The sequence below is a fragment of the Kogia breviceps genome, chromosome 17 (assembly GCF_026419965.1).
Source record: "Kogia breviceps isolate mKogBre1 chromosome 17, mKogBre1 haplotype 1, whole genome shotgun sequence".
In the NCBI taxonomy this organism is placed as follows: Eukaryota; Metazoa; Chordata; class Mammalia; order Artiodactyla; family Physeteridae; genus Kogia; species Kogia breviceps.
Genome location: NC_081326.1, coordinates 10,711,423 through 10,736,322, shown reverse-complemented (window position 1 = coordinate 10,736,322; position 24,900 = coordinate 10,711,423). Strand labels below are relative to the sequence as shown.

Below are 24,900 nucleotides of genomic sequence, written 5' to 3'. Positions count from 1 at the left end.
AGGTGCTGGAATAGTTTTAACTTGTTTCTGGATTGCGATTTTCTCCACGCTGAACATAATAGTCTTTGTTAAATTGGCCTAGAAATTAGACATCGACACTGCAATATTGAGCTTTTATTGAAAGATTCTTTCATATATACGGTTTACTAGAAACAGTGTTTGGGTTTCCCATCTCAAGGTGCATTCTCCTCTAGCTGTTTATCCAGTTAGAGGACAATTACAGGCTCCAAAATTAGCAAGTGAGACCTCAGTAATAATTTTATTATGTAAATATTGCAGTTTTTTCTGCCTTGAGTTTTTGTGGTTTGGATTATCTTTTGTCATAAATCCTTATTTTCGTAAGGATTCCTACAAATGGATCTTCACAATAGGATTTGCCATGGGCATTATCATGCAGCAAGCTCTGACCTTGAGTCTTTCTGAAAGGGTATAAAGAGGCAAAAGAAGAAAATTAGCTGAACACATGAGTACATTAAATACAGAAACAGTGTTCAACTTCACGACTAAACAAATTCCTATCAAATTTAGAAAGTTAAGCAAACGATCAGCTAAGGTGCTAGTGATAGAAGTTTGCGTTATTACACACGTTTTAGAAGGCAGTTCGTCACGATGCATCAAGAGTCGTAAACATTTTTTTTCTCTTTGATTTCAGCACTAGACGTGTATGCAAAGGGAATAATCTTACACAAATGTCAATGTATGTGCGAAGACATTCACATCGGTCTTATTTATAATAGGAACATGTATTAGGTTGTGGCGTTATTCACTGAAGTATTTGAGGGTAAAAGACCAGAATGTTTATAACCTACCCTCAGATATTCAGAAAAAGAATCAAGTACACACCACACACACACACACACACACACACACACACACACACACACACACACACACACGCTACAAATGGTAAAGCAGGTGGATAAAATGTTATCAATGGCAAATCTCAGTAAAGGGTACGTGATAAAGGGTATTCCCTGTACTATTTAGTTTTGCAACTTTTTGCATTTTTTAGTTGTGTTTCAAAATGATCTCTAAACAAAAAGTTTTTAAAGTATGGTAATTAAATTATGCATTTATTAAAAACCATGGGTTGATAGTCGGAGTGCAGATTTGTTAACTGGTATTAGACCAGGTCTGTGGTTGTTTATAAAGAAATGGGAGAATTCAAACTTTGGGAGGACGTTTTGAAACTAACCTGTATTCATGGTTACAGAGGGTGGAGGGATTTTGAAGATCATGAATCCTCTTTGCCAGGAAGTGTTTGCAAAAGACCTGGTGTAAATCTGCAGTCAGGGTTAGTCTGGCAATTTGTCACAGATTCTGCTTTAATCAATAAATTCTACTATAATTTTTAAGTTATCGTACAGAAGCTTTCATTCTTCACTAGGTTTTGTTGCTGTTGTTTGGGGGTTTTGTTTGTTTGTTTGTTTTTTGGTCTCTGCTGCTTTAAGTAGACTGTTCATGCTAACTTCTTTGTGAATTTATCAGGTGTTATTATCTTGGTTCTATGGGGCAGGAAAACAAATTTTCCCAGGTATCATCTCTCACTGAAGAGATTTTTATGAAGCATTCTTTTACCTTTATTTGTGTTCTTATTACCTATGTTATAGTGCAAAAGATAATATATATCATGCATATTTATATAGTTTGAGAAAAGGGATTTTTCATGTAAGGAAGTCATTGTTGACATTATTTTAGGCTGATCAGAAACATTCCTTGGAATATAGTTTTTTCAAAACTCTGGGGAGTGTTCCATTTTGCAATTGAGATAGAACATGCGTATCAGTGGGAGTTATATGATGGGTTGTGTTTATTATGAAATGTGGAAGCTCTTAGCTCCTTAAAGGTTCTGCTGAAAGTTTCAGATGCTCAAGTTAGTCAGACATTTTTATTCAGCCCAAAAGGAGATGTGAAACTGCTTATTGAATAGAAAGCAGTTTCTGGTTATACTACTTTAAAAGTGTCATGACAATCCGTGAGTATTCACAGTATGCTAATCACTGATTATTTGTTTCGATAACAAAAAACTAAGACTGGTGCTTCTTACTTAACCTCTTTGTCCCTTGTCTGTCCCCCCATGGAATCCTGTAGTGGTGTTTAGGGCTATCGGATTACTAGCAGATAATGCAGCTAACTCTTCTAAGCATGTGATCATTTTATATAACTTTGCTTTTCTTAAGGATTGGTCCACTTTCTCAATGGGCAGATGATTAGTTTCTGACAAATGTCTAAACTTCGGTGTTAACATTACTACTTCCTTGACACCTCCTGAAAAACTTCAGCTTTCATCCCATTTTTAGAAGATCCCTAACCCTTCAGACCTGCCCTATCTAGGAATTACTCCCACTAAGGTCCAGATTTCTGGTCCTCCAGCCTTTAATAAACTGATTCTTGATGTCCCGCACTCAACTAATTTTAACCTATGTAGTCTCCTGACCTTATGTTGTGAAAATTCGAGGTCTGAGGCACCCAATAATGATGAGCGATATACACGCTACCGAATTGGGAGAAAGAGGTAATGAATGGGGGCTAGAGAAGAGGGCTGGGGGGGGAGAAGCTGATTGATCAGGGAGTGTCCGAGATGCTAGGCTGCTGGCTGGTGGTGTGAACTGGAAAGTGCCCCAGAGCTGGGGCTCCCTGACGGGGCTCGTTGCTCTTGAGCATCCCCCCCCCCCTTAACGTGGCAGCTCCTCCTCCGCAGCCTTTCTCGGAGTTCTGCTTTCGCTCAGCCCTCTGTGGAGAGAGAACCGGGAGCCTCCCTCCTGTCAGTTTCCTCCTTTGGAGTATGTTGGCTTTAGTAACCAGGTTTCCGTAGGGTGGATTAAGAGCCCCAGACTTTCCTACGGATATTTTTCTATGTCCAATTGGCCGTACACCTGGTCTCTTGAAATATAATATTTTGACTTTTAAATTAGTTGGACTTAATGAAATGGATTCCATATTGACTTTTTGTCAGAATTCATCTCTTGTTTGCTCTAAATTTAATGCCCCTAAATTTAGTAAATTATTCTTTTAGCTACACATTCTTTTTAGCTTATATATAGTAACAAATTCTAATATCTTTAAACATAAAAGCATTATTATAATTCTGCTCCACATGTGCACTTAGAAAAACTGATATCTTCTTTGAAAGATTCTGGCATGGTTATTAAGTAGTAAGGGAAGCTGCCAGCTTGAAATTTTCATGGAATTCACCAAAGCTCATTGACGTCATCCAGACTGGAAGCCATGGTCTCTCTGCCAATGTTGGACAAGATGTAACACCAGGAGAATGATTTTTCATGTCCACACAAGCGCAGTTTTCCGTTTTCTTTTACTCCTGACACATGGTAGTGTTCCATGCTATGTAAATGTGCTTTTTTGCCCATTATCTTGAGCCTTTTTATTCATTTTAGCACTTTATTCCACCCCATGCTAGGGAACCTTTCAGGATATTTACATTGCAGCCTAAGAGGCTTTTCGCCTTACTCATCTTTTTGTTCCTGGCTTCTGGCAGCCTCTGGCTCATTGTAGAGATGTTGTATCCAATTGACTAAAACTGGATATCTTCTACCAGTTAGACTTCATAGGGTCCCATTCGTATTTCTCTAAGTATGAGCTGTATTAGCTGTAAACTGAATTCAGGCTGGCTACTGCCCTTCTGTTGAATCAAATGTCTCATGTTGTCTTTATTACAATGACCCACTCTGAAAGCAGACAAAATTCTTGAGTTTCACCTTAGACCCTCAGGTGCATTTGATTTTGTGTTGTTTCTTATCTTCCTAACAGGGCTGCGTTAGACTTGGATACTTGTTTCATACTTAGTGATACGATCAGAAGGAACATCTGTTTCTGCGTTTATTTTGAGCTTTAAAGCTTATGTCCTGCTGATTTTATTGTCTTAGTTTATCTTCGTCTTTAATGTATAGTAAACTCCCACACAAACTCAGGTCCTCTTATATTCCGAAGCTTTTACTGCTTCTTCCCTTTAAGAATAGAAGTTGTTGTGTGACGTTTCCCTCAGCCGTGACTTTTTCTGTGTTACATTGTTTTTCTTATTATCTTTCATACTGTACTTACTGCCTGGTCATCACTTTCCTATTTACAACCTTTTTTTTTTTTTTTTTTTTTTAAGCCATTATTTGTTTGACTTGCTGAGGTGGCTGTCCGTGATGTGTAATTCAGTCTCTCGTTCAGATGTGAGTGTGCCAGCCTCTACTGCTTACGGTTCTGGTATTATAGACTAAGGCCATATCTGTCTGGAGTTTCTATTAAACTTTAGTTTGTTCCCAGTCATTCATTTATCTTGAAATCATATCTGGTTGTTTCAGAAAGATTTCTGTCATAGTTCGTAGTCACAGGAAACAATCTCATGTCCTTTTCCCCTGTCTGTCCATCATGCGTGTTCCCGCCTCCTTCCTGTAACAGCCCCCCTGCCCAGGCGGTGCCTGTGGAGATGAGTCCTGCTGTGCTGAATCGAGTCCGGAAACAGGGCATTCTGCCCCACCTGTATGTATTTTATAAAATGTATCGAGTTTTCCAGGAGATCGTGAAGTGCCTGCATTTGAAAAACCACTGGTTTTTGTTTCTTTTTTGTCTCAAATTGAAAGAATATCTTATCTCCTAGATATCGTCTCTAGCTTCATAGCATAAGTTAGGGAACCGATATGGTTTGGACCTTGACCTTAATAAAATTTAATGATAGCTTAATTCTGCCTGTCCTTTGGAGAACTGGAGAAACTGGAGATTTAACTTTAAGCTTATTTTGTATGTTATACAGTAAGATTTGTGTGCTTTCTTTTCCTTTTTTTTTTTTTCTCAGCTCACTAATAGGGGGATTAGGAATGTAACAGATAAAGAGCTGTGTTCAAGTCCTAAGTGTGAGCGTTAGAGGGACCCAACGTGTCACATATCCCGTCTCCGTAGGAGACCTGGGAGTGATACTGTTCAGGACGTGTTGATTTTCCAGCCCTTTTGTTTCCTTAACCTGTTACCTACATTTCTTTTTTCTGTCCACTTTCTAATATGAAGGAGAAAAGAAATGCCTAATCCATAACAATAAGAGTAATCTTTTAAAAAGGGTTTTATATTGACTGTTTTATCAAATCCTGTCAAAGTGAATATTGAATTCTGCAAACGAAAGTTATAAGAATTGCTTAAGGGAAAGGATATTAGTTTATTCTCATGTTAACATGGATCTAATTTTAGATTATGAGTAGCTCATTTATTTCTTTGATTTGTAGTGAAGCTTGGAATGTCTATATATTTATTTTAAAGTAATGACGTATGCATATTTTGAAATCTTTAAATATGTGCATTTAATTCTACAGTATGTAAAAGTATACAGTGGCCTTCAGGATGAAATTATGCTATCATGAAGAGTAAATCTGGCTTTGTTAAAATAAATAGTATGAAGTCATGTGCTTAAAAATATTTAAACATGAAACCAATGTTATATGTCAGTTATACATATTGTTTTAAAAAAATCGATACCTGTAACAACTATAGCCATTCAACTTAGTGTTTACTCTTTGCCCCAAAAGACATATTGCTGAGTTATCTCATTTGATTTTTACAGCAGTTCTGTAAGGCCTGTTTTACAGTGAGGAAACTGACAATCGGTTCAGTAACGTAAATAACTTTCCTAATATCACAAAACTAGTAAGAGGGGCAGAACCCCAAAGCCGACGTCTTTATTTGCGCTGCTGTACTGCTTCTCTGCATCAGAACCAGCCACTCTACCGAAGACCATTGCTCTGAACACCTAGCTGTTTTTTCTCCATTTATCCACGCATGCTAAATGTAAAAATTCTTCCAAGAAAACTTGAATTTGGATGTAGCTAAATGTGTTTATTCAGTATTAACCGTAGGCTTTCTGATATGGCTTCCGTTCTTTTTTGTTTTGTTTTTGTTTTTTGTGGACCTCTCACTGTTCCGGCCTCTCCCGTTGCGGAGCACAGGCTCCGGACGCACAGGCCCAGCGGCCACGGCTCACGGGCCCAGCCGCTCCGCGGCACGTGGGATCTTCCCGGACCGGGGCGCGAACCCGCGGCCCCTGCATCGGCAGGCGGACTCGCAACCACTGCGCCACCAGGAAAGCCCCCTTCCGTTCTTTTTAAGAAAAATTAAAGAGGAGATTAGAATGAAGAATGTCTTAATATTTTTTATTCAGTTATCATTCAATATGACCTTGCCCTAGACTAGAGTTAAAACCTTACAGCACTGAATTTTTTTAAAAAAATTTATAACCGTCTCCAAGGGTAATTCATGCTCATGCATCTAAATGATTGTTACGGTTTAAGGTAGCAGGTATAGTGACTGCAGGACTCCCTCTTGTGGACAGTTAAAGCAAGTAGCGGTCAAGTCTCAAGATCCAATGTCTTTTCTGTTAAAAACCTCTTTTGTCTAGTAACTAAATATCGGTGACGTCCTTGCCATGCCGTTTAGATGACAGAGGAGAGGGTCTGTAGGAGAGTTGGGAGTGATACTGCTTAAGACGTGTTGATTTTCCAGCCCTTCTGTTTCCTTAACCTGTTACCTATATTTCTTTTTTCTGTCCACTTTCTGATATGAAGGAGAAGAGCAAGAGAAAAACATGGCTTCTAAATTTGCTGCTCTCCCACATTTCATTACTGGCTCAGAGAAGCCAGGAGTAGATGACTGGAAGTAATTTCCATGATCATTAAGTAACGATGCTCATTTAGCTTTGGTGGGCTGATTAGTTCGTTCGTGATCACAGAGTGAGGGAATGTGATATTTTAGAAGAGAACCAGCAGCGCCAACAGTTCTTAATAGTAACTTGATTAAGTCACTGAGCCCTGTCGGCTTTCTAAGCTGGATTGGAATGTAGGTAACCATGTAAATTAGAACAAGCCCGAGACTTAAAATAAATAGTCCTAGCCTGGTGGAAGCTGGGCTTTAAGAAAGACAGCTTTAATCTGTTGTCTGTTATGCTGTGAAATAAATACTGGTGTGTCTCATGTCACAAAATGAGTTCGTGAGAATATTGGCTAATAGGGTCAGGTTTTATATAATATGGCCAGGGGGTGGGCCTTTTAGCCATTTAACTGTCTGAATGAAAGTACTAGTTAAGTTCTCAGGATCACTCTTTCTTGTTCCCAGTTCCCCATGTACCCTCTTTCTTTTCTTTTCTTTTTTTTTTTTTTAGATGTTGGGGATAGGAGTTTATTTATTTATTTATTTATGGCTGTGTTGGGTCTTTGTTTCTGTGTGAGGACTTTCTCTAGTTGCGACGAGCGGGGGGTCACTCTTCATCGCAGTGCGCGGGCCTCTCACTGTCGCGGCCTCTCTTGTTGCGGAGCACGGGCTCCGGACGCGCAGGCTCAGTAGTTGTGGCTCACGGGCCCAGTTGCTCCGCGGCATTTGGGAACCTCCTGGACCGGGTCTCGAACCCTCATCCCCCGCATCGGCAGGCAGATTCTCAACCACTGCGCCACCAGGGAAGCCCCATGTATCCTCTTTTTATCTGTTCCTAAATGATACTACATATTCAACTTGATACCTTCTCAACAGTGGCCTCTACTTGCTTGTTTCAGTATAGGAATTTTATTTTAATCATTATAGGGAATCAGTGTGTGTCTGTGGTGGAGGAAGGCTGGGGAGGGGGTGAAGCAAACCTGAAGAAACTAAAATTTCCCACCTTAACATGATCTCATCATGCTTCATCCTTGATTCATAGTTACTGATTCCCTTTTCCTAGATCATATTTTGGAAGCTATTCTAGGACAGTTCTGGAAACCTCTCTAATTTTCTTTTAGAAAACCTGTTCTTCAGTTTGATAGTGTGTTTTAGAAGCCATTGAAATGTGTTCCTATGTGCTTGTTCTACTTCTGAGGGTTTGTTCTAGGCGAATCAGGACGTGTGCGAAGATTCAGTTATAAGAGTTATAAGAATGTTTATTACAGAATTGTTGGTAGGAAAAATGAAAGGAGCAGCCTAACAGCAGAAAGATTTAGTAAATTATCATAGTTTCATACTTTAGAATAATATGTGGCTAGTAAAAATGATGGCACATGGAAGTGCCATTTATTGACTTGAAAAGATGTTCGTGAATTCTTAAGTTAAAAAAATGCTGTGAACTGTCTGGGATAAAAGAGAAACTGTATGTTTACATGTGTATAGGAAATAATTCATAGAAAAATACCTGGAGCCACCAGGCTGTTGATAGTTGTTGTTTCTGGACTGCTAAGCCTTTCCATGCACCTTGTCCCCATTCTCAAACCCAGGTTGAGCGGAAGAGAAGGCTTAGGGCAGCTACTCCCAGAAAGGACCAGGAAGAACACCTTTTAAAGGAAAGGGACAGTGTGGCTCAAAAATAACAGGGTAGGAAGCTCTAGGGATTGATTCCTCCATCAAAACAGCCACTAAACTGGAAAAAAAATTGGCAGAATTAACTATTTCAGGACTCTGGACCCTGACTGGACTCTTACGACAACCAGGGGAGTGCTTAATGAGGGAGGGGCTGCTGTTCTTTGGCATTTGAGCAGTGTGCACAAACCAGTGATCATCCCCCACTCCTCAGCCCCTCGACCTGTGGGGAGAGTGGCCCGTGTTTCTTTAGTGACTTGCTAAAGCCAGGTGGGCAGTGGGGACCTAGCCCTCCAGAAATTGGGGGTTGCTTCTTGACGTCAGTCTGGCAGATCCTGAGGGTTACGCACAGATGTTTGCCTTGGTTTCAGCCCTTTCAGCTGCAGAGGCTTTGCCCAGAAGCATCTACCAGGAGATTTAAAGAATCGGTACTTCTCTCCCCATCCCCTAGCCTTTGGTGCCAGACATTTAAGGGAAATCTGTGTTGGGTCTTTGGCTGACCGCAGAGATACTGTAGCAGGAATTTCAGTGACCACACACAACAAGGAATAAACAAAGTCAAATAGATATGCAAAGACAAAAATAGTTTGGTCACAAAATAGTCACAAAACAGATGGCTTCCGCCCACAGCAGGCAGAAATAAATACCTGGAAGAGTGAGAGATTCGATTTCCAGTTGCCCCAGCATAATACTCACAATGTCCAGTGCTCGATTAAAAACTATAAAACATAAAAAGAAAATGGAAAGTATGGTCCATACATATGAAAAAAAGAACTTCACAAAAAGCCATCCTGAGGAAGCCCACACATTGGAATTGCTAATCAAAGATGTTAAATCAACTGTCTTAAGTGCTCAATGAGCTAAAGCAAACCATGGGCAAAGAACTAAAGGAAATCAGGAAAACGTTGTATGAACAAAATCAGAATCTCAATAAATAGAAATTATAAAAAAGAACCCAATAAGTTCTGGAGCTGACAAGTATGATAACTGAAATGAGAAATTCACTAGAGGGATTCAGCAGCAGATTTGAGCAGGCAGAAGAAAGGATTGGCAAACTTGAAGATAAGAACATTGAAATAATCCAAACTGAGAAGCAGAAAGAAAAAAGAATGAAGAAAAATGATGAGAGCCCAAGAAACCAGTGGGGGGATCATCATGTGTACCAACGAATGACTCGTAGGAGACCCAGCAGGAGAAAGAAGAGAGAAAGGGACAGAAAAAATGATTTGAATGGTGGAAAACTTCCCATATCTGATGAAGACATGGATATACACATCCAAGAAGCTTGGTGAACTCCAAGCAGGATAAACTCAAAGAGATCCACACAGAGATACATTATAGTCAAATAGTTGAAACCCAAAGGCAAAGAAAGATAACTGGGGCAGCCATGGTAAAAGCACCTGAATATTGAATATATTTAATGCTAGAGCTGAACTTAAAATGCAAATGGGGATTGGAGTGAAAGGTGGGGAAAAGAGCACTCAAACAAGTAACAAACACTGGAAGAGGAAAAGGGAAAGAAGATGGGATATAGAGTGATTTCCTGTGTAGTGTTATTTCCTGTTTGTAATAATAAAACATTAAAGGATGATATCTAAAGCTGACAAGTAGTGGAAAACAAGTAGTGGAAATATAAGCATATTTAATAAAATGAAGGTATTTTTGCAAATTGTGAAGTTGTAGCAGTGCCTTTCAGTAGAGGATTGGTTAACTAGATTATGGTCCATCCATATGATGGAATACTTTGTAGCCTGAGAATGAGGAAGGTCTCTGTGTACTGATAGGGAAAGAGCTCTAAGATAAGTTAAAAAACAAAGTGCAGAACAGGTTATATGGTATGCTGCCATTTACGTAAAAGAAGTAGAAACGTAGTATATAGTGATGTTTCCATATATTTGATCCAAAAACTCAGAAAGGATACCCGCAAAACTTTTAAAAGGTGATCATTTTAGGGGAGAGTTTGGCGGTTGGTTGGATCAGAAACTGGGTAGGGGTAAGGTTTTTCACTGTGTTCTTTTCTCCCTCCCTCCTTCTTTCCCTCCTTGATTTTCATTTTTGAAAAGTGAGTGCAGTACATATTAAAAATTAGATAAATGAAAAAAAAATCAGATACCACCACCCCTCCCCCCATTTTGGTCCTATACCAAGTCTCAGGCAAAGCTCTAAGGTAGTTTTAATTACCATCTCTGCAAAGTCTCATGGGATTTTCAGTTCTTTCTAGAATGAATTCTTCTTAGGTGTAGGCTCCTCAGGCCCCCTAGGTGAAGAAAATTCTTTTCACTGGATGATTTGCCATTTCATTTGGACCGGTTCTCTGTCCTTTCTTAGATTATGTGAGATAATCAGTAATTGTTACGGCTGGTTCTATCACTAAGTGAAGGTCTGTTTCTTATCCTGTTGTATAGGTTATTTGTGGGATTAGTCTTGCTGGAAGGCACTGGGTTCCTATGCTGAGTGAGCTTTTCCCCTTCAGTTAATATCTAATACTCGTGCTCAACTTAATATGGTCAAAACAGAACTCTTGATCATGAGTCCCAACTTCAGGGCTCTGTGAAACAGGAAAAAGACACGAATTATGGTTCGTTTTTTTCAGTTAAGGAAAATGAGACATTGAGAAGTTGTGACTTGTGAGAAGTCACCTAGAAAATAGGAATAAGGCAGAGGGAGGTACAGCCGTGATCTCGTGAGTAGAGCCCTGACTCCCAGACAGTGCCATCTGTCTTAACCATTGACAGTGTGAATCCTGCCATGTTGATGTAGGGACTTAGCACAGTGGATTGAGCCCCTTCAAATGAGGCTTATTAATTTTTTGGACCTTATGTTATTATCCTCCCAAAGAGATTCTCAAGTTTACTTCAAGGGTGGATTAGTTTGGACATACAGTTTGGGAGCAGTGATCCTACTATCAGTGTCCACACACAGGATGCGAAGGAATTGCCAGTGATAAAGTTGTTACCTTTTGTGTGTGATTTAAGATAGTAAATTGAAGGGAATGCTCATGAAGTCATGCTTATGACCTTGAACTCTTTTAGGTTGCTTTTCCATAATGAATAGAATACGTGTCTTCTGCAACATGTTTTAGAAGCTTTCTAAATGCCTTGGCTCTAATGCGTTAATTGTATTGCATTTCTACTTTGGTTTAATTAGTTCTCATCTGCTCCCCATGTGTTCGTGTCACTCCACTCTGGCCCTTCCAGGTCCAGTCTTTTCTAGGAATAAGACTAGAAGGGTCTAATTAAATACTTGTATTTCTGGGACTTCCCTGGTGGCGCAGTGGTTAAGACTCTGCACTCCCAGTGCAAGGGGCCTGGGTTCGATCCCTGGTCAGGGAACTAGATCCCACACGCATGCCTCAACTAAGAGTTTGCATGCCACAACTAAAGAGACTGTATGCTGCAACTAAAACCCAGCACAACCAAATAAATAAATATATATATGTGTGTATTTAATTGAATACTTTTATTTCTGTGTGTTAGCTTTTTTCCCTCTGTGTTTCTTTCTGTACGTACTTTCATCTAAATAAGGACAATTTTGAATAATGGTATACACAGAATTTTATCATAAACAGTCAATAAACCATACTGTACAGATGTAATAAGAAACTTGTGAGTAATACTGTGGACACACAGGCTTTGTCAGCAGATCTGTGTTTTAAAATCTAGTTGTCAGGGACTTCCCTGGTGGTGCAGTGGTTAAGAATCCACCTGCCAGTGCAGGAGACTCGGGTGTGATCCCTGGTCCGGGAAGATCCCACATGCCACGGAGCAGCTAAGCCTGTGCACCACAACTACTGAGCCTGTGCTCTACAGCCCTCGAGCCACAACTACTGAGCCCAAGTGCCACAACTGCTGAAGCCTGCGTGCCTAGAGCCCATGCTCCGCAGCAAGAGAAGCCACTGCAAAGAGAAGCCCGCGCACTGCAGCAAAGAGTAGCCCCTGCTCACTGCAACTAGAGAAGGCCCACGTGCAGCAGTGAAGACCCAACACAGCCAAAATAAATAAATTTATTTTTTAAAGAAATCTAGTTGTCATCCTATATTGGCTGTATGATCTTATACATAATCTCTTGTAGATTCAGTGTGCTCATGTATAAAGTGGAAGATAATAATACTCGTTTTTTTTTTTTTTACATTGTTGAGGGCTAAATGAGATACCTTTTTTAAAAAACTTCATTTTATTTATTTATTTATGGCTGCGCTGGGTCTTTGCCACTGCGCGCGGGCTTTCTCCAGCTGCGGTAAGCGGGGGCCACTGTTCGTTGCGGTGCATGGGCCTCTCATTGTGGTGGCCTCTCCCACTGTAGAGCATGGGCTCCAGGCACACGGGCTCAGTAGTTGCGGCTCACAGGCTCCAGAGCACAGGCTCAGTAGTTGTGGCGCATGGGCTCAGTTGCTCCGCGGCATGTGGCATCCTCCTGGACCAGGGCTTGAGCCCGTGTCCCCTGCATTGGCAGGCAGACTCCCAGCCACTGCGCCACCAGGGAAGCCCTAGATATCTTTTTTTAAAGCACTTGGAACATTACTTTCACTGAACTTATTAAACTAACCTCATTTCCTCAAACATACTAATTCTAGTTCAAACATAATCTCTTGACATTTCCTCAAACATACTAATTCTAGTTCAAACATAATCTCTTGACATTAATAACGTTACCATTTTGGTTCTAGTGCTTTTAATGTAAGTTACATTGATAAAGATAAAAATTTAACTCCACAGTTGTTCTAGATACTCTATTTTAGATCCACTGGGATGAAAAATGAGAAAAAACCCATGTAACTGTGAGTTATCTTATTTCTGGCTTATGTGAGTGTATGGGAACCTCGAAACTCATCAGGTATTTCAAAAACAGTATGCATTTATTACATACCTACATGGCACTATTATTAGGCTTTGGAATACAAAGATGAAAAAAAATAATCCGTGCCTGTATTGGAGGTCATCATTTGTTGAAGGAGACAGATAAATAAGCAATTGTAATAACAGCATCAAAAGTAGTGTGATAGGGCTTCCCTGGTGGCGCAGTGGTTGAGAGTCCGCCTGCTGATGCAGGGGACACAGGTTCGTGCCCCGGTCCGGGAGGATCCCACATGCCGTGGAGCGGCTGGGCCCGTGAGCCATGGCCGCTGAGCCTGCGCGTCCGGAGCCTGTGCTCCGCAGCGGGAGAGGCCACAACGGTGAGAGGCCCGCGTACCGCAAAAAGAAAAAAAAAAAAAAAAAAGTAGTGTGATAGGTGTCTGCACGGGTAGCCTTGAGAACCCAGAGGAGGTGCCTCCCATCTCTCCTAGATGGGGAATGTGTATCTAGGTGTCCAGGTGTACTTCCCAGAAAGATGTCATCTGAGTTGAGTCTGGAGAGAGCCAGAACCTGGAGCATGAAGCCTTTTCTTCCAGGCCAAGAAGATGGAGTTCATTTTAAAATGATGAGGGATCAGTGAATACTTTTATTTAGAGCAACATAAACAGATGTGGAACTTAGCATAATTACCTAGATGCATACCTCCAAGCAGTGGCATCAACATCAATTTGATTATCCTCTACATTGCCATCATTTATTTAATACCTATTATATATCTGACTCATGTGTATATTATCTCATTTAATCCAGCACCCTTTGAACTAGATATTATTGCCATTATTTTATAGATGAGAAAACACTGGGTGATAGAGGTTAACAGAACAGTTAGCGACTGGACACACAAGAGAGAATGTGTTTGATTCCCTGTCATTCCACCTGTGGGATGTTAATGGAGGGTAAGATGAGAGACGATGATCTGTTGATCCTTAGTCTTCACTTTCACGTTTTGCATTATGAACATTTCACTTAGATTCTAGAATTTAAAGATAACATTCATGCCCTACAAGACAGCTTGTAACCAATGTCTTTTATTTTGTCTGGTGCCCCAGAAACTTTGGTTCATTCCAACACTGCAGGGACACATGACGGTTAGACTCATGGAAAGAAAACATATCCGTATCCAATGTGGAACCACATTTTTTTTCCTAGAGTTTTTCATCTTGCAGGATTTTTATCCCTGTCCTTCAGAACTCTTACAGGGTATATATAAGCTACTTTATTCTCCATTCCATCTCCTTTTCCTCTGAATAAAATTCTCTTAAGGAAAGATTTGAAATGATACCTCATTAGGATTTGAGATGTTTGAGTTGAATAATTAATTCTTAAAGTCTCATATATAACTTGGGACCTGGCTTCTCAATATGAAGGATAGTTTGAAACTAGATTTTGTCTTTCTGCTTCATAGTGTTTGTATAGTGTATTGAAGCGATGGAGTGAAAGGTAATAATTCTTAGGAAGTTAAAAAAAAAAACTGATTATTAATCTCACCACACTCCTCATTAGCTTTCTAAGTGCTGATAAAATTGGCGATTTGCCCCTTCATTCTTACCTCTTTAATTGAAAGTACAAATAAAGTACCTCTTCTCTCCTAGAAATATGGCATGGCAGCTGATTAATTTTAAGAAATATTTGTATGTGACTAGAAGGGGTACAACAAAGACAGGGTATGCACAGTTTTGAGTCACTCTACTCACCTTTTACTCCTTTTATTTCAGCTCAATCTGCAATCGAAGTTTCTGTGTCTGCAAGGAATATCAGAAGGTTACTGAGTTTCCAGCGGTATCTTAGATCGTCGCGCTTTTTCCGCGGTACCGGCGTTTCGAATTCTGTAGACATTTTAGATGATGATTATAATGGACAAGCTAAGGTGTGTATAGCTTTTGCAAGAAAACATTAATTTTTAGATAAGTGTAACGAAGGCTTGTTTTTCCCATTTGGTACTGATTTATAGAGCCTTTTTTTGGTATGTGAAATCAGTTGAACCCATTTTTCAGGTTTTCCCTTTAGAGCAGCTAGCTAGCTGTTCATCCTATAATTAGGTATTACAGAGCAAGGAACATTTCTGAAGTAACTAAAATAATGAAGGTGTTTTCGATTTATTATAACAGCAAGTAGATCAATGGAAAGTTAAGCTATAAGATCACACTTAACGCTGGGAAGAATATTATGGATCATCTGATCTAATTTCTGTATTCTGTAGTTAAGAACAGTATGGCCTTAAAAAAAAAAAAAAAGAACACTAGGGACTAAATAGTACAAGGGACTTGGGTGAGCTCCCCCAGCTGGTTCGAAGTAAACCCAACACAGCAAGATTCATGACTTTCAGTCAAATGATTTTTCATAGTCTCTTGCATCAGTGAGACATTTGGAAGATTTAGATTTTTTAAAAATTAAACTCTGTGATTGTGTGCATTGTTTTCTTTATATAGTTTAAAAGAAGTATATTAATGAAGGTGGAAGTTAGTTGAGGTTGTTTTTGACCAAATGAGAATTTTTCAATAATCTTACGTTTCTAATAGTTGTAAAACTATTCTTAATACTTAACAGGCCAGATGTTGTCAGTTTGTGTAGATAGGGTCGGGGTACCCACTCTATGGTTATACTAAAGTGAAAAAATTTGCCTCCCACTTTGATAAAACAAATCAGTGGAAAAGTACTGACGCTTTCCTTAAATTTTAAAAGGTTCACAAGTTTTGTTTTTTAGAATGAGAATATTATGTGTATCATTGGTTGTTAGTATTATAACCTCAACCAGTAGTGCCTCAATGTCGTTGATGTCGATTAGGTCATAAATGTATACAACAGTGGACTTTTGGATACAAAATAAAAATTTTTTCTTGAAAACACAGTCCACAAAATTTTCAGGTTACACATACATGGTGTAAACATATCTATTTGAGTTTTAGGGTTGTGGGATTTATTTACTTGGCTGAAATAACCATCGACCTAAAAATTAATGTAGTAACTGCTATTGACTATTTTATAAGGATATTTAAAGAATATAAATAAATACCCATAAATTGGGAGTGTATTTTCAAAAACCAAACAACAAATAATGTAAGTGTAGTATAGTGTAGGTGTCTGGTTCCTAGGTTCCAGAATCAGACCACCTGACTTCAGATCCCAGCTCTGTTACTTTCTTGCTGGGCAAGTTAGAACTTTTTGCCTCTTTCCCCATCTATAAATGAGGATTGAAAGCAATGCCTGCTTGATAGTGTCGATATGAAGAGTAAGAGTGAGTAAAGAGTAAAGCACTTGTAACAGTACCTGGGATATAGCAAGTATTTGGCTATTATAATTTACTTTTATTCGATTTTTAAAATCTGGTTTCTAGACCATGCAGTGTATGAACCACACTTCTGTGATGTTAAGTTATATTAGAATTCTTGACCGTTCATGGGAGTATTGGAATAAGTCGAAGGGAACACTAACCTTACCTATACGTTTATTAACTGGAAAACAAAATAATAATTGTTTTTTCAAATGGAGTTTATCCCTCTGGACATGTTTTGGAGCCGTTTGGAAAGGTCATGATGAAAGGGAGAATGATACTTAACATGTCTTAAAGTAAATCAACCACTTCCCATTTTCGTTAACTTCCCTGCGGACTATCTACAAAAGATAGAGAATGTTACTGAAATTAAATTACAGTAGGCATGTTTGGTTTTCATTTCAGTGTATGCTGGAAAAAGTTGGAAATTGGAATTTTGATATCTTTCTATTTGATAGACTAACAAATGGTAAGTGAAGAATTTGACTTACTCTAGTTAATGTATTCTTGAGATTGCTGCCCTGATGCTACAGCCGCTCGTGGGCTGCTGCTTTCACTTGCTTAGGTTAGGAGCCCTCCTGGCAGAGAGAGCTTTGTTGTGTTGCTTCTTTAGTGACTGATTTGTAAGCCTAGAGCATCCATCTACAATTTTATTTTGTGATTATTACTCTTGGTAGTAATCACTGCCATGGTCACCTGGGCATCCCTTATTAACGCTACTGTTACTAATAACCCAAGGCGAACATCACTCTCTCACTGTTCTTGATGTTGCTTTTTTGGTTTCTTTTGTACTGTAGTCACAGCGCCATCCTCTGATCTTGTATTCCAGTTTTGATAGCCCCAGATCTGTGGTAGATTAAGGACCTTTTGAGAGATGGCTTTTCTGCTAGCTCTGGCTCCTAGGCTTTCCTTTCTCTGCTCACTTGAGAGATGGCGTGTGTATGATCAGCAACAGTGGTTCCTTCTGGCACAGCTTCTCCATGGCGGGGTCGGGTGGGGTGGGGAAGAGGCTCGTGGCTTCTTGAGGGGGTGCATCAGGATCTACAGCAAGTATGAGTACTTTGAAAAAGACAGGTGGTTCTGGTCTGTTTGCCTCTTTCTGAGTTTTGTTCTGCTTTGCGGGAAGGGTTCGTTTTTCTTTATTCTGTTTGGGAATGGGAACAGAATTCCCTTTGAGAATCATTCTTTATTTAGTGTAACATTTTGGGCATTAAAAAAAAAAGGTGGTACCTGTTGTCCAACTAGACTTTTTTACCCCTTTTGCCTTAATATGTTTTACATGAAGCAGAGTGGAAAGTTCACTGAGAGGAAGTCAGTTCTGAGGGTTGAGAATGAAATAAATAGGTGATTCACTGCTATACTTTGAAATCACTTTTGTTGTTTCTTATTTTGCTTTGGAATAAAGCTCCTCTCTTAAGAAAGCCAAATATGGGAAATGGACAAGCAAATAGGACTGTATTCATCTTGAGAAGAGCACGCGTCTAGCTTTTCAGTGCCGCTGCATCACTCGCTCTGGGCTGCATGGCCAGGCATAGGGAGGGTGCCTCTGTGGTCAGCTTCTAGCTGTCTGTGGGCTGCTGACCGAAAATAAAGTGGAGTGGCCCGGCCCCGGCGCAAGTGTAAAGACAGTAAAGTCCTCCTCAGTGGCAGAGCCTCCCTCCTGCTTGCCTGCCTTTTGTTTTTTCCCCCTTTTCTCTTCCTGCTCCCCTCTCCTTTGCCCTCTGGTGACTAGCGTCTGCTCCGCTCCCTGCCCCCACGTGGGCCTGTCCACACGGAAAAGGCTCTAATATCATTTAGGGCCTGTCAGAGGCTCTTAATATCAGCTGTCTTCCTTGCAGCCATCCCCTTTTTGAAAATACAGGTGCCTCGTCTTCTTCTAGACCTGGGAAACTCCCCTCTCCTAATGCAACACAAATATGACTTTAGTCGTTACCTCAAGATAAACATAGATGAGACCGTGCGGCCCTTAACACCTTCAGGGTCTAGCCTCACGTAAACACTAACAGCTCATAGCCTATTCTTAGTCTCCTGGGACACTTGTCACCCGCTGAAATCGTTGATTGTATTTCTCTGGATTTTATTTTGAAAAAGAACATACCTGCTGGTCAGGGGGCGTGGCGATAGAAGTGGAGAGAGGGTGACACCGCAGGTGACAGTGACTAGTGCAGTTAGCTCAGCACTCGGCTTTCCTTTAATCATCTCACTCCTTTTTTGTGGAGAAGGTGGCCGAATGGTTTCTTCTTGCAGTTGTTGGGGGTTGTAGCAGAGACGACCCATGGTTAGCCACCCACCTGTGCTTTCACAGCTGGTGACGTCTGCGTTCAGCTCACTGCTGTCACCCAAAAGTTACAGGAAGTCTATACATGAAGAGATGTTACTGGGAAACAAACGGGCAGAAGAAAATTCCTTTAACTTGCATTATTTAATTGGATCTGCTTTCCTTTCAAAGCTGCTTAGCCTGAAATGAATTCTGGATGATATACATACATAGTATCCAAGAATATAGTTTTCCCTTCCTGCTGTTGGTCCTGTCGGTGTGTTCTGTGTTTCTTCCTCTGGTGATTTCCCAAATGATACTGTGAGGAGGGCAGGGAAGAAACAGGACCCTGATTCCCAGCTTGTCCACTGCAAGGCGGGAAGTAGTGACGATCTGGTAGGCTATAGTTTTGATGTTGCTTTTGCAGGAATGAGTTAGGTTACATGAGGTAGCAACATAGGGCTTGTCACCCCCCCCAAAGTCACCTGGTGCATGAGGACCCTCGTTGCCAGGCCTGTGTTATAGCCGTAGCCCAGTCCTGCCAGCTCCCAAGTATTGAAGAGAATCGCATCCTAAAGCCTGTCGAGAGCCGTAACACCTTAGGCAGGTCCGTCCTTCGATGTATCTTTATATAAAGGGTAACTTTTCTATAAGTACAATTTTCTTTTCCAAGAAGTTGTTTCCATTCTCATATAAAATAACTTCTTCTATGCCTGTTTCTTGTTTCACGTATCGACTAAGCATCATCGCTTGCTTTGAAATGTTTCGTTGACTTGTGTTCTTATTTACTGGTATTAAGTCAGTTGGTATCTTATAAACTGAAAATGAGAAAAAACGTTGCATACAGTTTTTAATTTTGATATGGGTGGTACACTTTGTTAGATTGGTTCTTGTCAGATCCCCCTAGGGTTCTTGGTGGAGGACCTTAACATGCGTTTCTTACTGCCATTTGCCTGAATTCCAGATGAGGGTAGTTTACCATTTGATTGCAGCTTTCTTAGAACTTGCTCTAGACCCTAGAAATTGGTAATTTATTTCATTGGGTTTGGGAAACAGTTTTGGGAGAATCCCGTGATTACCTAAATATACAGAACGAATATACGTTCTTTTTTTAAAATTGAGGCATAATTGACATATAGCATTATGTTAGCGTCAAACATACAATGTAATGATCTGCTATTTGTATGTACTGCAAAATAATTGCCACAGTGGGTCTAGTTAACATCCGTCAGCAGACATAGTCACGGTTTTATTCACTGTGATGAGAATTTTCAAGACCTGCTCTCAGCAGCATTCAAATACACAATGCACCCATTCTGTCCCCTTGCGCCACCTCTGACAACCAACCGCCCTGTCTGTTCTCTGTGTCTGTGAGCTCGAGATTTTGTTGTTTTTGTTTTAGATTCCACATATAAGTGAGATTAGACAGCATTTATCTTTCTCTGTCGGACTTACTTCACTAGCACAGTTCCCTCAAACTCCATCTGTGTTGTCGCATATGGCAAGGTTTCCGTCTTTCTTACGGCTGGGTAATATTCCACTGCATATACACCACGTTTTCTTTATCTGTTTGTCCATCGATGGGCCCTTAGGCTGATTCCATGTCTTGGCTATTGTAAGTAATGCTTCAGTGAAGATGGGGGTGCAGGTATCTCTTTGAGATAGTGATTCCATCTCCTTCAGATATATACCAACAAGTGGGATTGCTGGATCCTACGGTAGTTCTACTTTAAATTTCTTGAGGAACCTCCGTGGTTCTCCGCAGTGGCTGCACCAGTTTACAATCCCACCAACAGTGCACCAAGGGCAAGGGTTCCCTTTTCTTCACATCCTGGCTAGCACTTGTTATCTCTGGTCTTTTTGGTTATAGCCATTCTGACAGGTGTGAGTTGATAGCTCACTGTGGTTTTAATTTGCGTTTCCCTGATGATTCGTGATGCTGAGCAGCTTTTCTTGTGCCTGTTGGCCATTTGTGCGTCTTCTTTGGAAAAATATCTATTCAGATTCTCTGCCCATTTTTTAAAACCAGATTGTTTTTTGAGTATACATTCTGAAATATCTCTATATATGCGCTAAGAAAAGTTGGTTGTTACAGTGGTTATAACAGAAGCGTAGCTCGCTTCTTCACAAATGATTCTAGACCACATGGGCTCATGTTTGTACCGGTAGAGTGCTACTAGGATTTGAATGCATTTTTACGTTTAACTCCTTAAAGGGAAAAGATTTGAAACGGTTTTTTCTTTCTGTTTGAAGGTGATGTGTCAGATGGTTTTTAGGAAGACTGTCTCTTGGTTGCCACATCCTTTCCAGTGTTGCTTATGCAAACCTTGTTCCAGTTAGATTACTTTTTTCCTCATCTAGGGGCTTCGAAACAGTTGTTCAGGCAGTCTTGGATAATTAGTTTAGCCTGATAGTTCTTTGTAATTCTTCATAAATATTATTACTACAGATTTTCATTGTGGGACTAGTTGGGTCTTTTATACATGTTTATAAGAATCATAGATTTCTTTCGAGAATACTGGAATCATGTTTATGTTATTATTGTCTGAAGGCCGGCAGTAATTTATGAGCTCACACAGTCTGTTTAACTGTTAAATAACATAGCATTAAAACCTACAGTCTGTTTAATTGTTAAATAACATAGCATATGCAGCCAAGGCGCTTTGCTCTGGGACACCCCCATTCAGAGCAGCGTGGTGGAGAGATGGTTATGAGGAGGTAAGTGCAGCCATGTTTTAGGTGCTTTGGGAAATTGAATGCAACTTACTCAGTGTGGACAATTTTCAAAGTTTTCTATCAATTCTAATTATTTTGGTGTCTTTAAAAAAAAAACTCATCTATTCAAAAATGTTTATCTTCCAGCTGTTTGGTTTTGGAAAAATAAACCAGAAAATCTTTTTTTCTTAGAATAGAAAGAACATGTGATATTTAAATTCAAAACTGGTAAAATAAGTTGTAAATTTTAGATAGACAAAAAGTAGGACTTAGTACTCTTTATGTTTTATATTCAAACCTATATTTGGAAGCACAGTACAGTTACATTAGCTTGTATTCCTGCTAATATCTCCTCTTCTTCCTTTTTAGGAAATAGTCTAGTAAGTTTAACCTTTCATTTATTTAGTCTTCATGGATTAATTGAGTACTTCCATTTAGATATGATGAAACTTCGTAGATTTTTAGGTAAGTGATTCTAACCCATTTAACAGCAATAAGATTTGTACTGGTACTTGTTTAACTTTTCTCTCAATTATATCAGCTGTTACTCTGAAACTATTCACCCCAAAGTTAGTGGCTTTAAAAGAAACCACACATTTATTTAGCCCCGAGTCTGCGGGGCTGCGGAGCGCCGCTTCTGGTCTGGCGGAGCGTGTTTGGGCCCCCGCCCTTGACACCCAGCGAGCCACACAGCTGCGTCGTGGGTCTCAGCTGGGACCCCGGGCCTGACCGGGCTCAGCTCTGCATGATCTCCTGTGAAATTAAAAGGAGGCAGGGGAGTTTGGCAGCATAATAGAGCCGCTTTAAAAACAAAAAAGGAAAAAAAAGATTTTACGACAAGCCGAGCTTGTTCAGAGAGCAGGGGCCGGTCAGCAGGAGAGCGCTGGCACACCCGGACCCCCCGAGCCCAGCCTGGACGCTGGCCCGCCTTGCTGTCGCCGCATCCCGGTGGCCAGAGCCCGGCAGGTGGGGGTGGGGGGCACACCTCTGGGTGGGGAAGCTGCGAAGGCCCAGTGCCGCTGGGGGCTGGGGGTGCGTGGTGAGGAGCTGGGTCAGCTTTGCTGTCAGCCTCCCACGTCAGCCACGGCTTTCTCACAAAGATGACACAGTTTCTGTCCTTTCTTAACTTTTTGAAGGCTAAAACCTTAAAAGATCCAGGTACATTGCACTTGGGTCTCCTCTTTTTCTGATCCCAGAAATCTCTTGACAGAAAGCTTCAAAGATTATTTTGAATATGCTTTGGTGTGCAGAGTGATATTTAAGAGCACTCTGCTAGGAAAAAAATTGGAGTCTTTCACCCAATAAAGAAAATCGTTAGAAGAAAATCAGCACGAGGATTCTTTTTGTAACGGAGGTGATAATATTTTCTTTCCTCTTAATTAGCAAACTAAGATAAATTTATTACCTAAGACGTTGAGAAACTTCTGATGCATATTTACTTACAAATTGTATGCCTGCAATACTGTACATTTAATATCTGTTATAAAACACATAAATAGATATTAACCACGAATATTTAGAAAACTATTTTAAACGATGGGATCCAAGTAAATACAGAATTCTAATGCTCTTCACCTCTCACCAGTGAGTCCTAGTTCACCACCTTGGCGTTGGCTCACCACACCTGGAGATCACTGGGTTGAGTGTTAGGCTGTGAGGGCCACGGTGCAGGTTTGGTGGCAGTGGGGACAGCTCTGCCCCCTCCTCCTAGTCTACTTTTTCGTGGTAGCGTAATGCAGACACTGAGCAGAGAAGGCAGGGTTAACAGATCACCCTTCCCTACTGCCGAAAAACTAACTGCAGATCCGAAACTCACCTCCCTGATGGAGCATCCCAAGGACCGTGTTCCCATTCCCCAGTATCTGTATTATTGTAGCCTCATAGAGATTTTTGTTCTCTGATGAATTCCTAGTTCCTAGAACAGTATCTACTACAGTGAGTATTTGTTGAATGAATTGTACAGTTTTTATTAAACTGAGAAACTCTTTTTAAATTAAAAAAAAAAAAAAGTCAGAGGAGTGTGGCACCATGATAGATTGACATTTTAAAAGAGAAAAAAAGGAAAAAATAATTTTATAATTTTGACATGAATACCTTCATGCCATGTAAAGCGTTTCAAACAAGAGTCAAAGTGGGGTTGATGCCTTGGGTATACATGTGAGTTATGGTAAGTGATTATCATCTCCCTGAATCGGAACAGTTAGCTGATAGCCACATGAGAAGGGTAAGTGGAGAACGCATAATTGTTGCAATTTTTGTATTTGTACGTGCCTCCTGTTCGCAGTTAAATTTGGGGTCTTTTTTTTTTTTTTTTCCTTTGACGCAGTTATGATCCAAGAAGATTACCACAGTCAAAACCCTTACCACAACGCAGCCCACGCTGCAGATGTGACTCAGGCCATGCACTGTTACCTAAAAGAACCCAAGGTAAGGTGTTGGCATTTACAGTCAGTGAAAGTCCTGAGAAAATGCCCTTGATTTAATTTCCAATACTTTTCCTTAAGTTAATGATTTAATCAGACTTAAAATTAGAAGCTTCCTTCACAAGAGTGAGATGTAGCCGGATCAAGCTTCCAGGTGTGGCTGTATTTGGAAGTTGACAGCTAGAGAACTGGGGTGGTTGTCAAGAATGAGGCTGGAGGAGCCCAAGCGAGGGCCTGGCCCTACGGCCCCGGCCACACACGTCGAGTCACCTGGCGTCTACGCTGAGCTCCACGAGGGCAAGGATGACACTCGTCGGGTCCCGTGACGAATAGGGAGCTACGGAAGGGAAGCGGGAGACTTTACAAAGCTGTCCTGGCTGCTGGGGGGAGAATAACTCAGACCAGACCAGAAAGATGCACGCTTCCTGTCCGGAGCTCTTTCGGTAGCCTTGGGGCAGGAGAGAGGCGGGCGGTTGGGGAGATCTCCTGGGAATCAGAACACGGAGGGTGTGGAGTCGGGACGCATCTAGGGGAGTGAAATAGGGAGAGGAGTCGGTGGGGACTGTCCCCGGCAGCTGGGTAGCAGGTGGGAGTCGCTGTGAGGGGGAGAGTGCAGAGAGGGAGGGAGGGCTGGCAGGGGTGGTGAGCTCCATCGTGGGCACGTGCGGTGCCGTGTATTCGAGCCGTGTCCGAATGCAGGTGTCTAGTGGAGGGTTGGATAGGAGTCTGAGGCATAGCGGAGAAATCAGAGCTGGGGACCGTCGGCTGTAGATGTTCCTGGAAGCCGTGTTTGCCCGTGGACGTTTCCTGTTCCTGGAGGTTGTAAAGTTACATCTGCCACCCTTAGCCCTGCTTCGGAACTCGCCTCCCCTCCCCAGGGATCGGAGTTCGGCTGCATGTTGGGAGGGAAGGAGGCCGACTGAGCCAGTTGGCGCCAGGTGATGCCAGCTCTGAGAATATAGCCGCGTGGTTGCCAGTCTGCTGATTTTTCAAGGGATGTGGAGGATGTGAAAGTACCCCAGTTTTTAAAGTCTATTATGACTTAAAAAAAAAATTAACTTTATCGTGGCATCA

At 40.9% G+C, this 24,900-nt stretch overlaps 1 protein-coding gene across 5 annotated transcripts in view; it reads left to right on the top strand.

Annotated features, from left to right (window-relative positions):
* The window catches only part of PDE7A (phosphodiesterase 7A), a 111,393-nt gene that overhangs the window by 72,493 nt on the left and 14,000 nt on the right, over positions 1 to 24,900 (top strand). For all 5 annotated transcript variants that reach the window (XM_067017938.1, XM_067017939.1, XM_059042626.2 and 2 more), the window contains 4 exons: positions 14,876 to 15,027; positions 16,837 to 16,900; positions 21,773 to 21,868; positions 23,730 to 23,830. In XM_067017938.1, the coding sequence (XP_066874039.1) occupies positions 14,876 to 15,027; positions 16,837 to 16,900; positions 21,773 to 21,868; positions 23,730 to 23,830 (413 nt within the window). The remainder of the gene's footprint in view (positions 1 to 14,875; positions 15,028 to 16,836; positions 16,901 to 21,772; positions 21,869 to 23,729; positions 23,831 to 24,900) is intronic.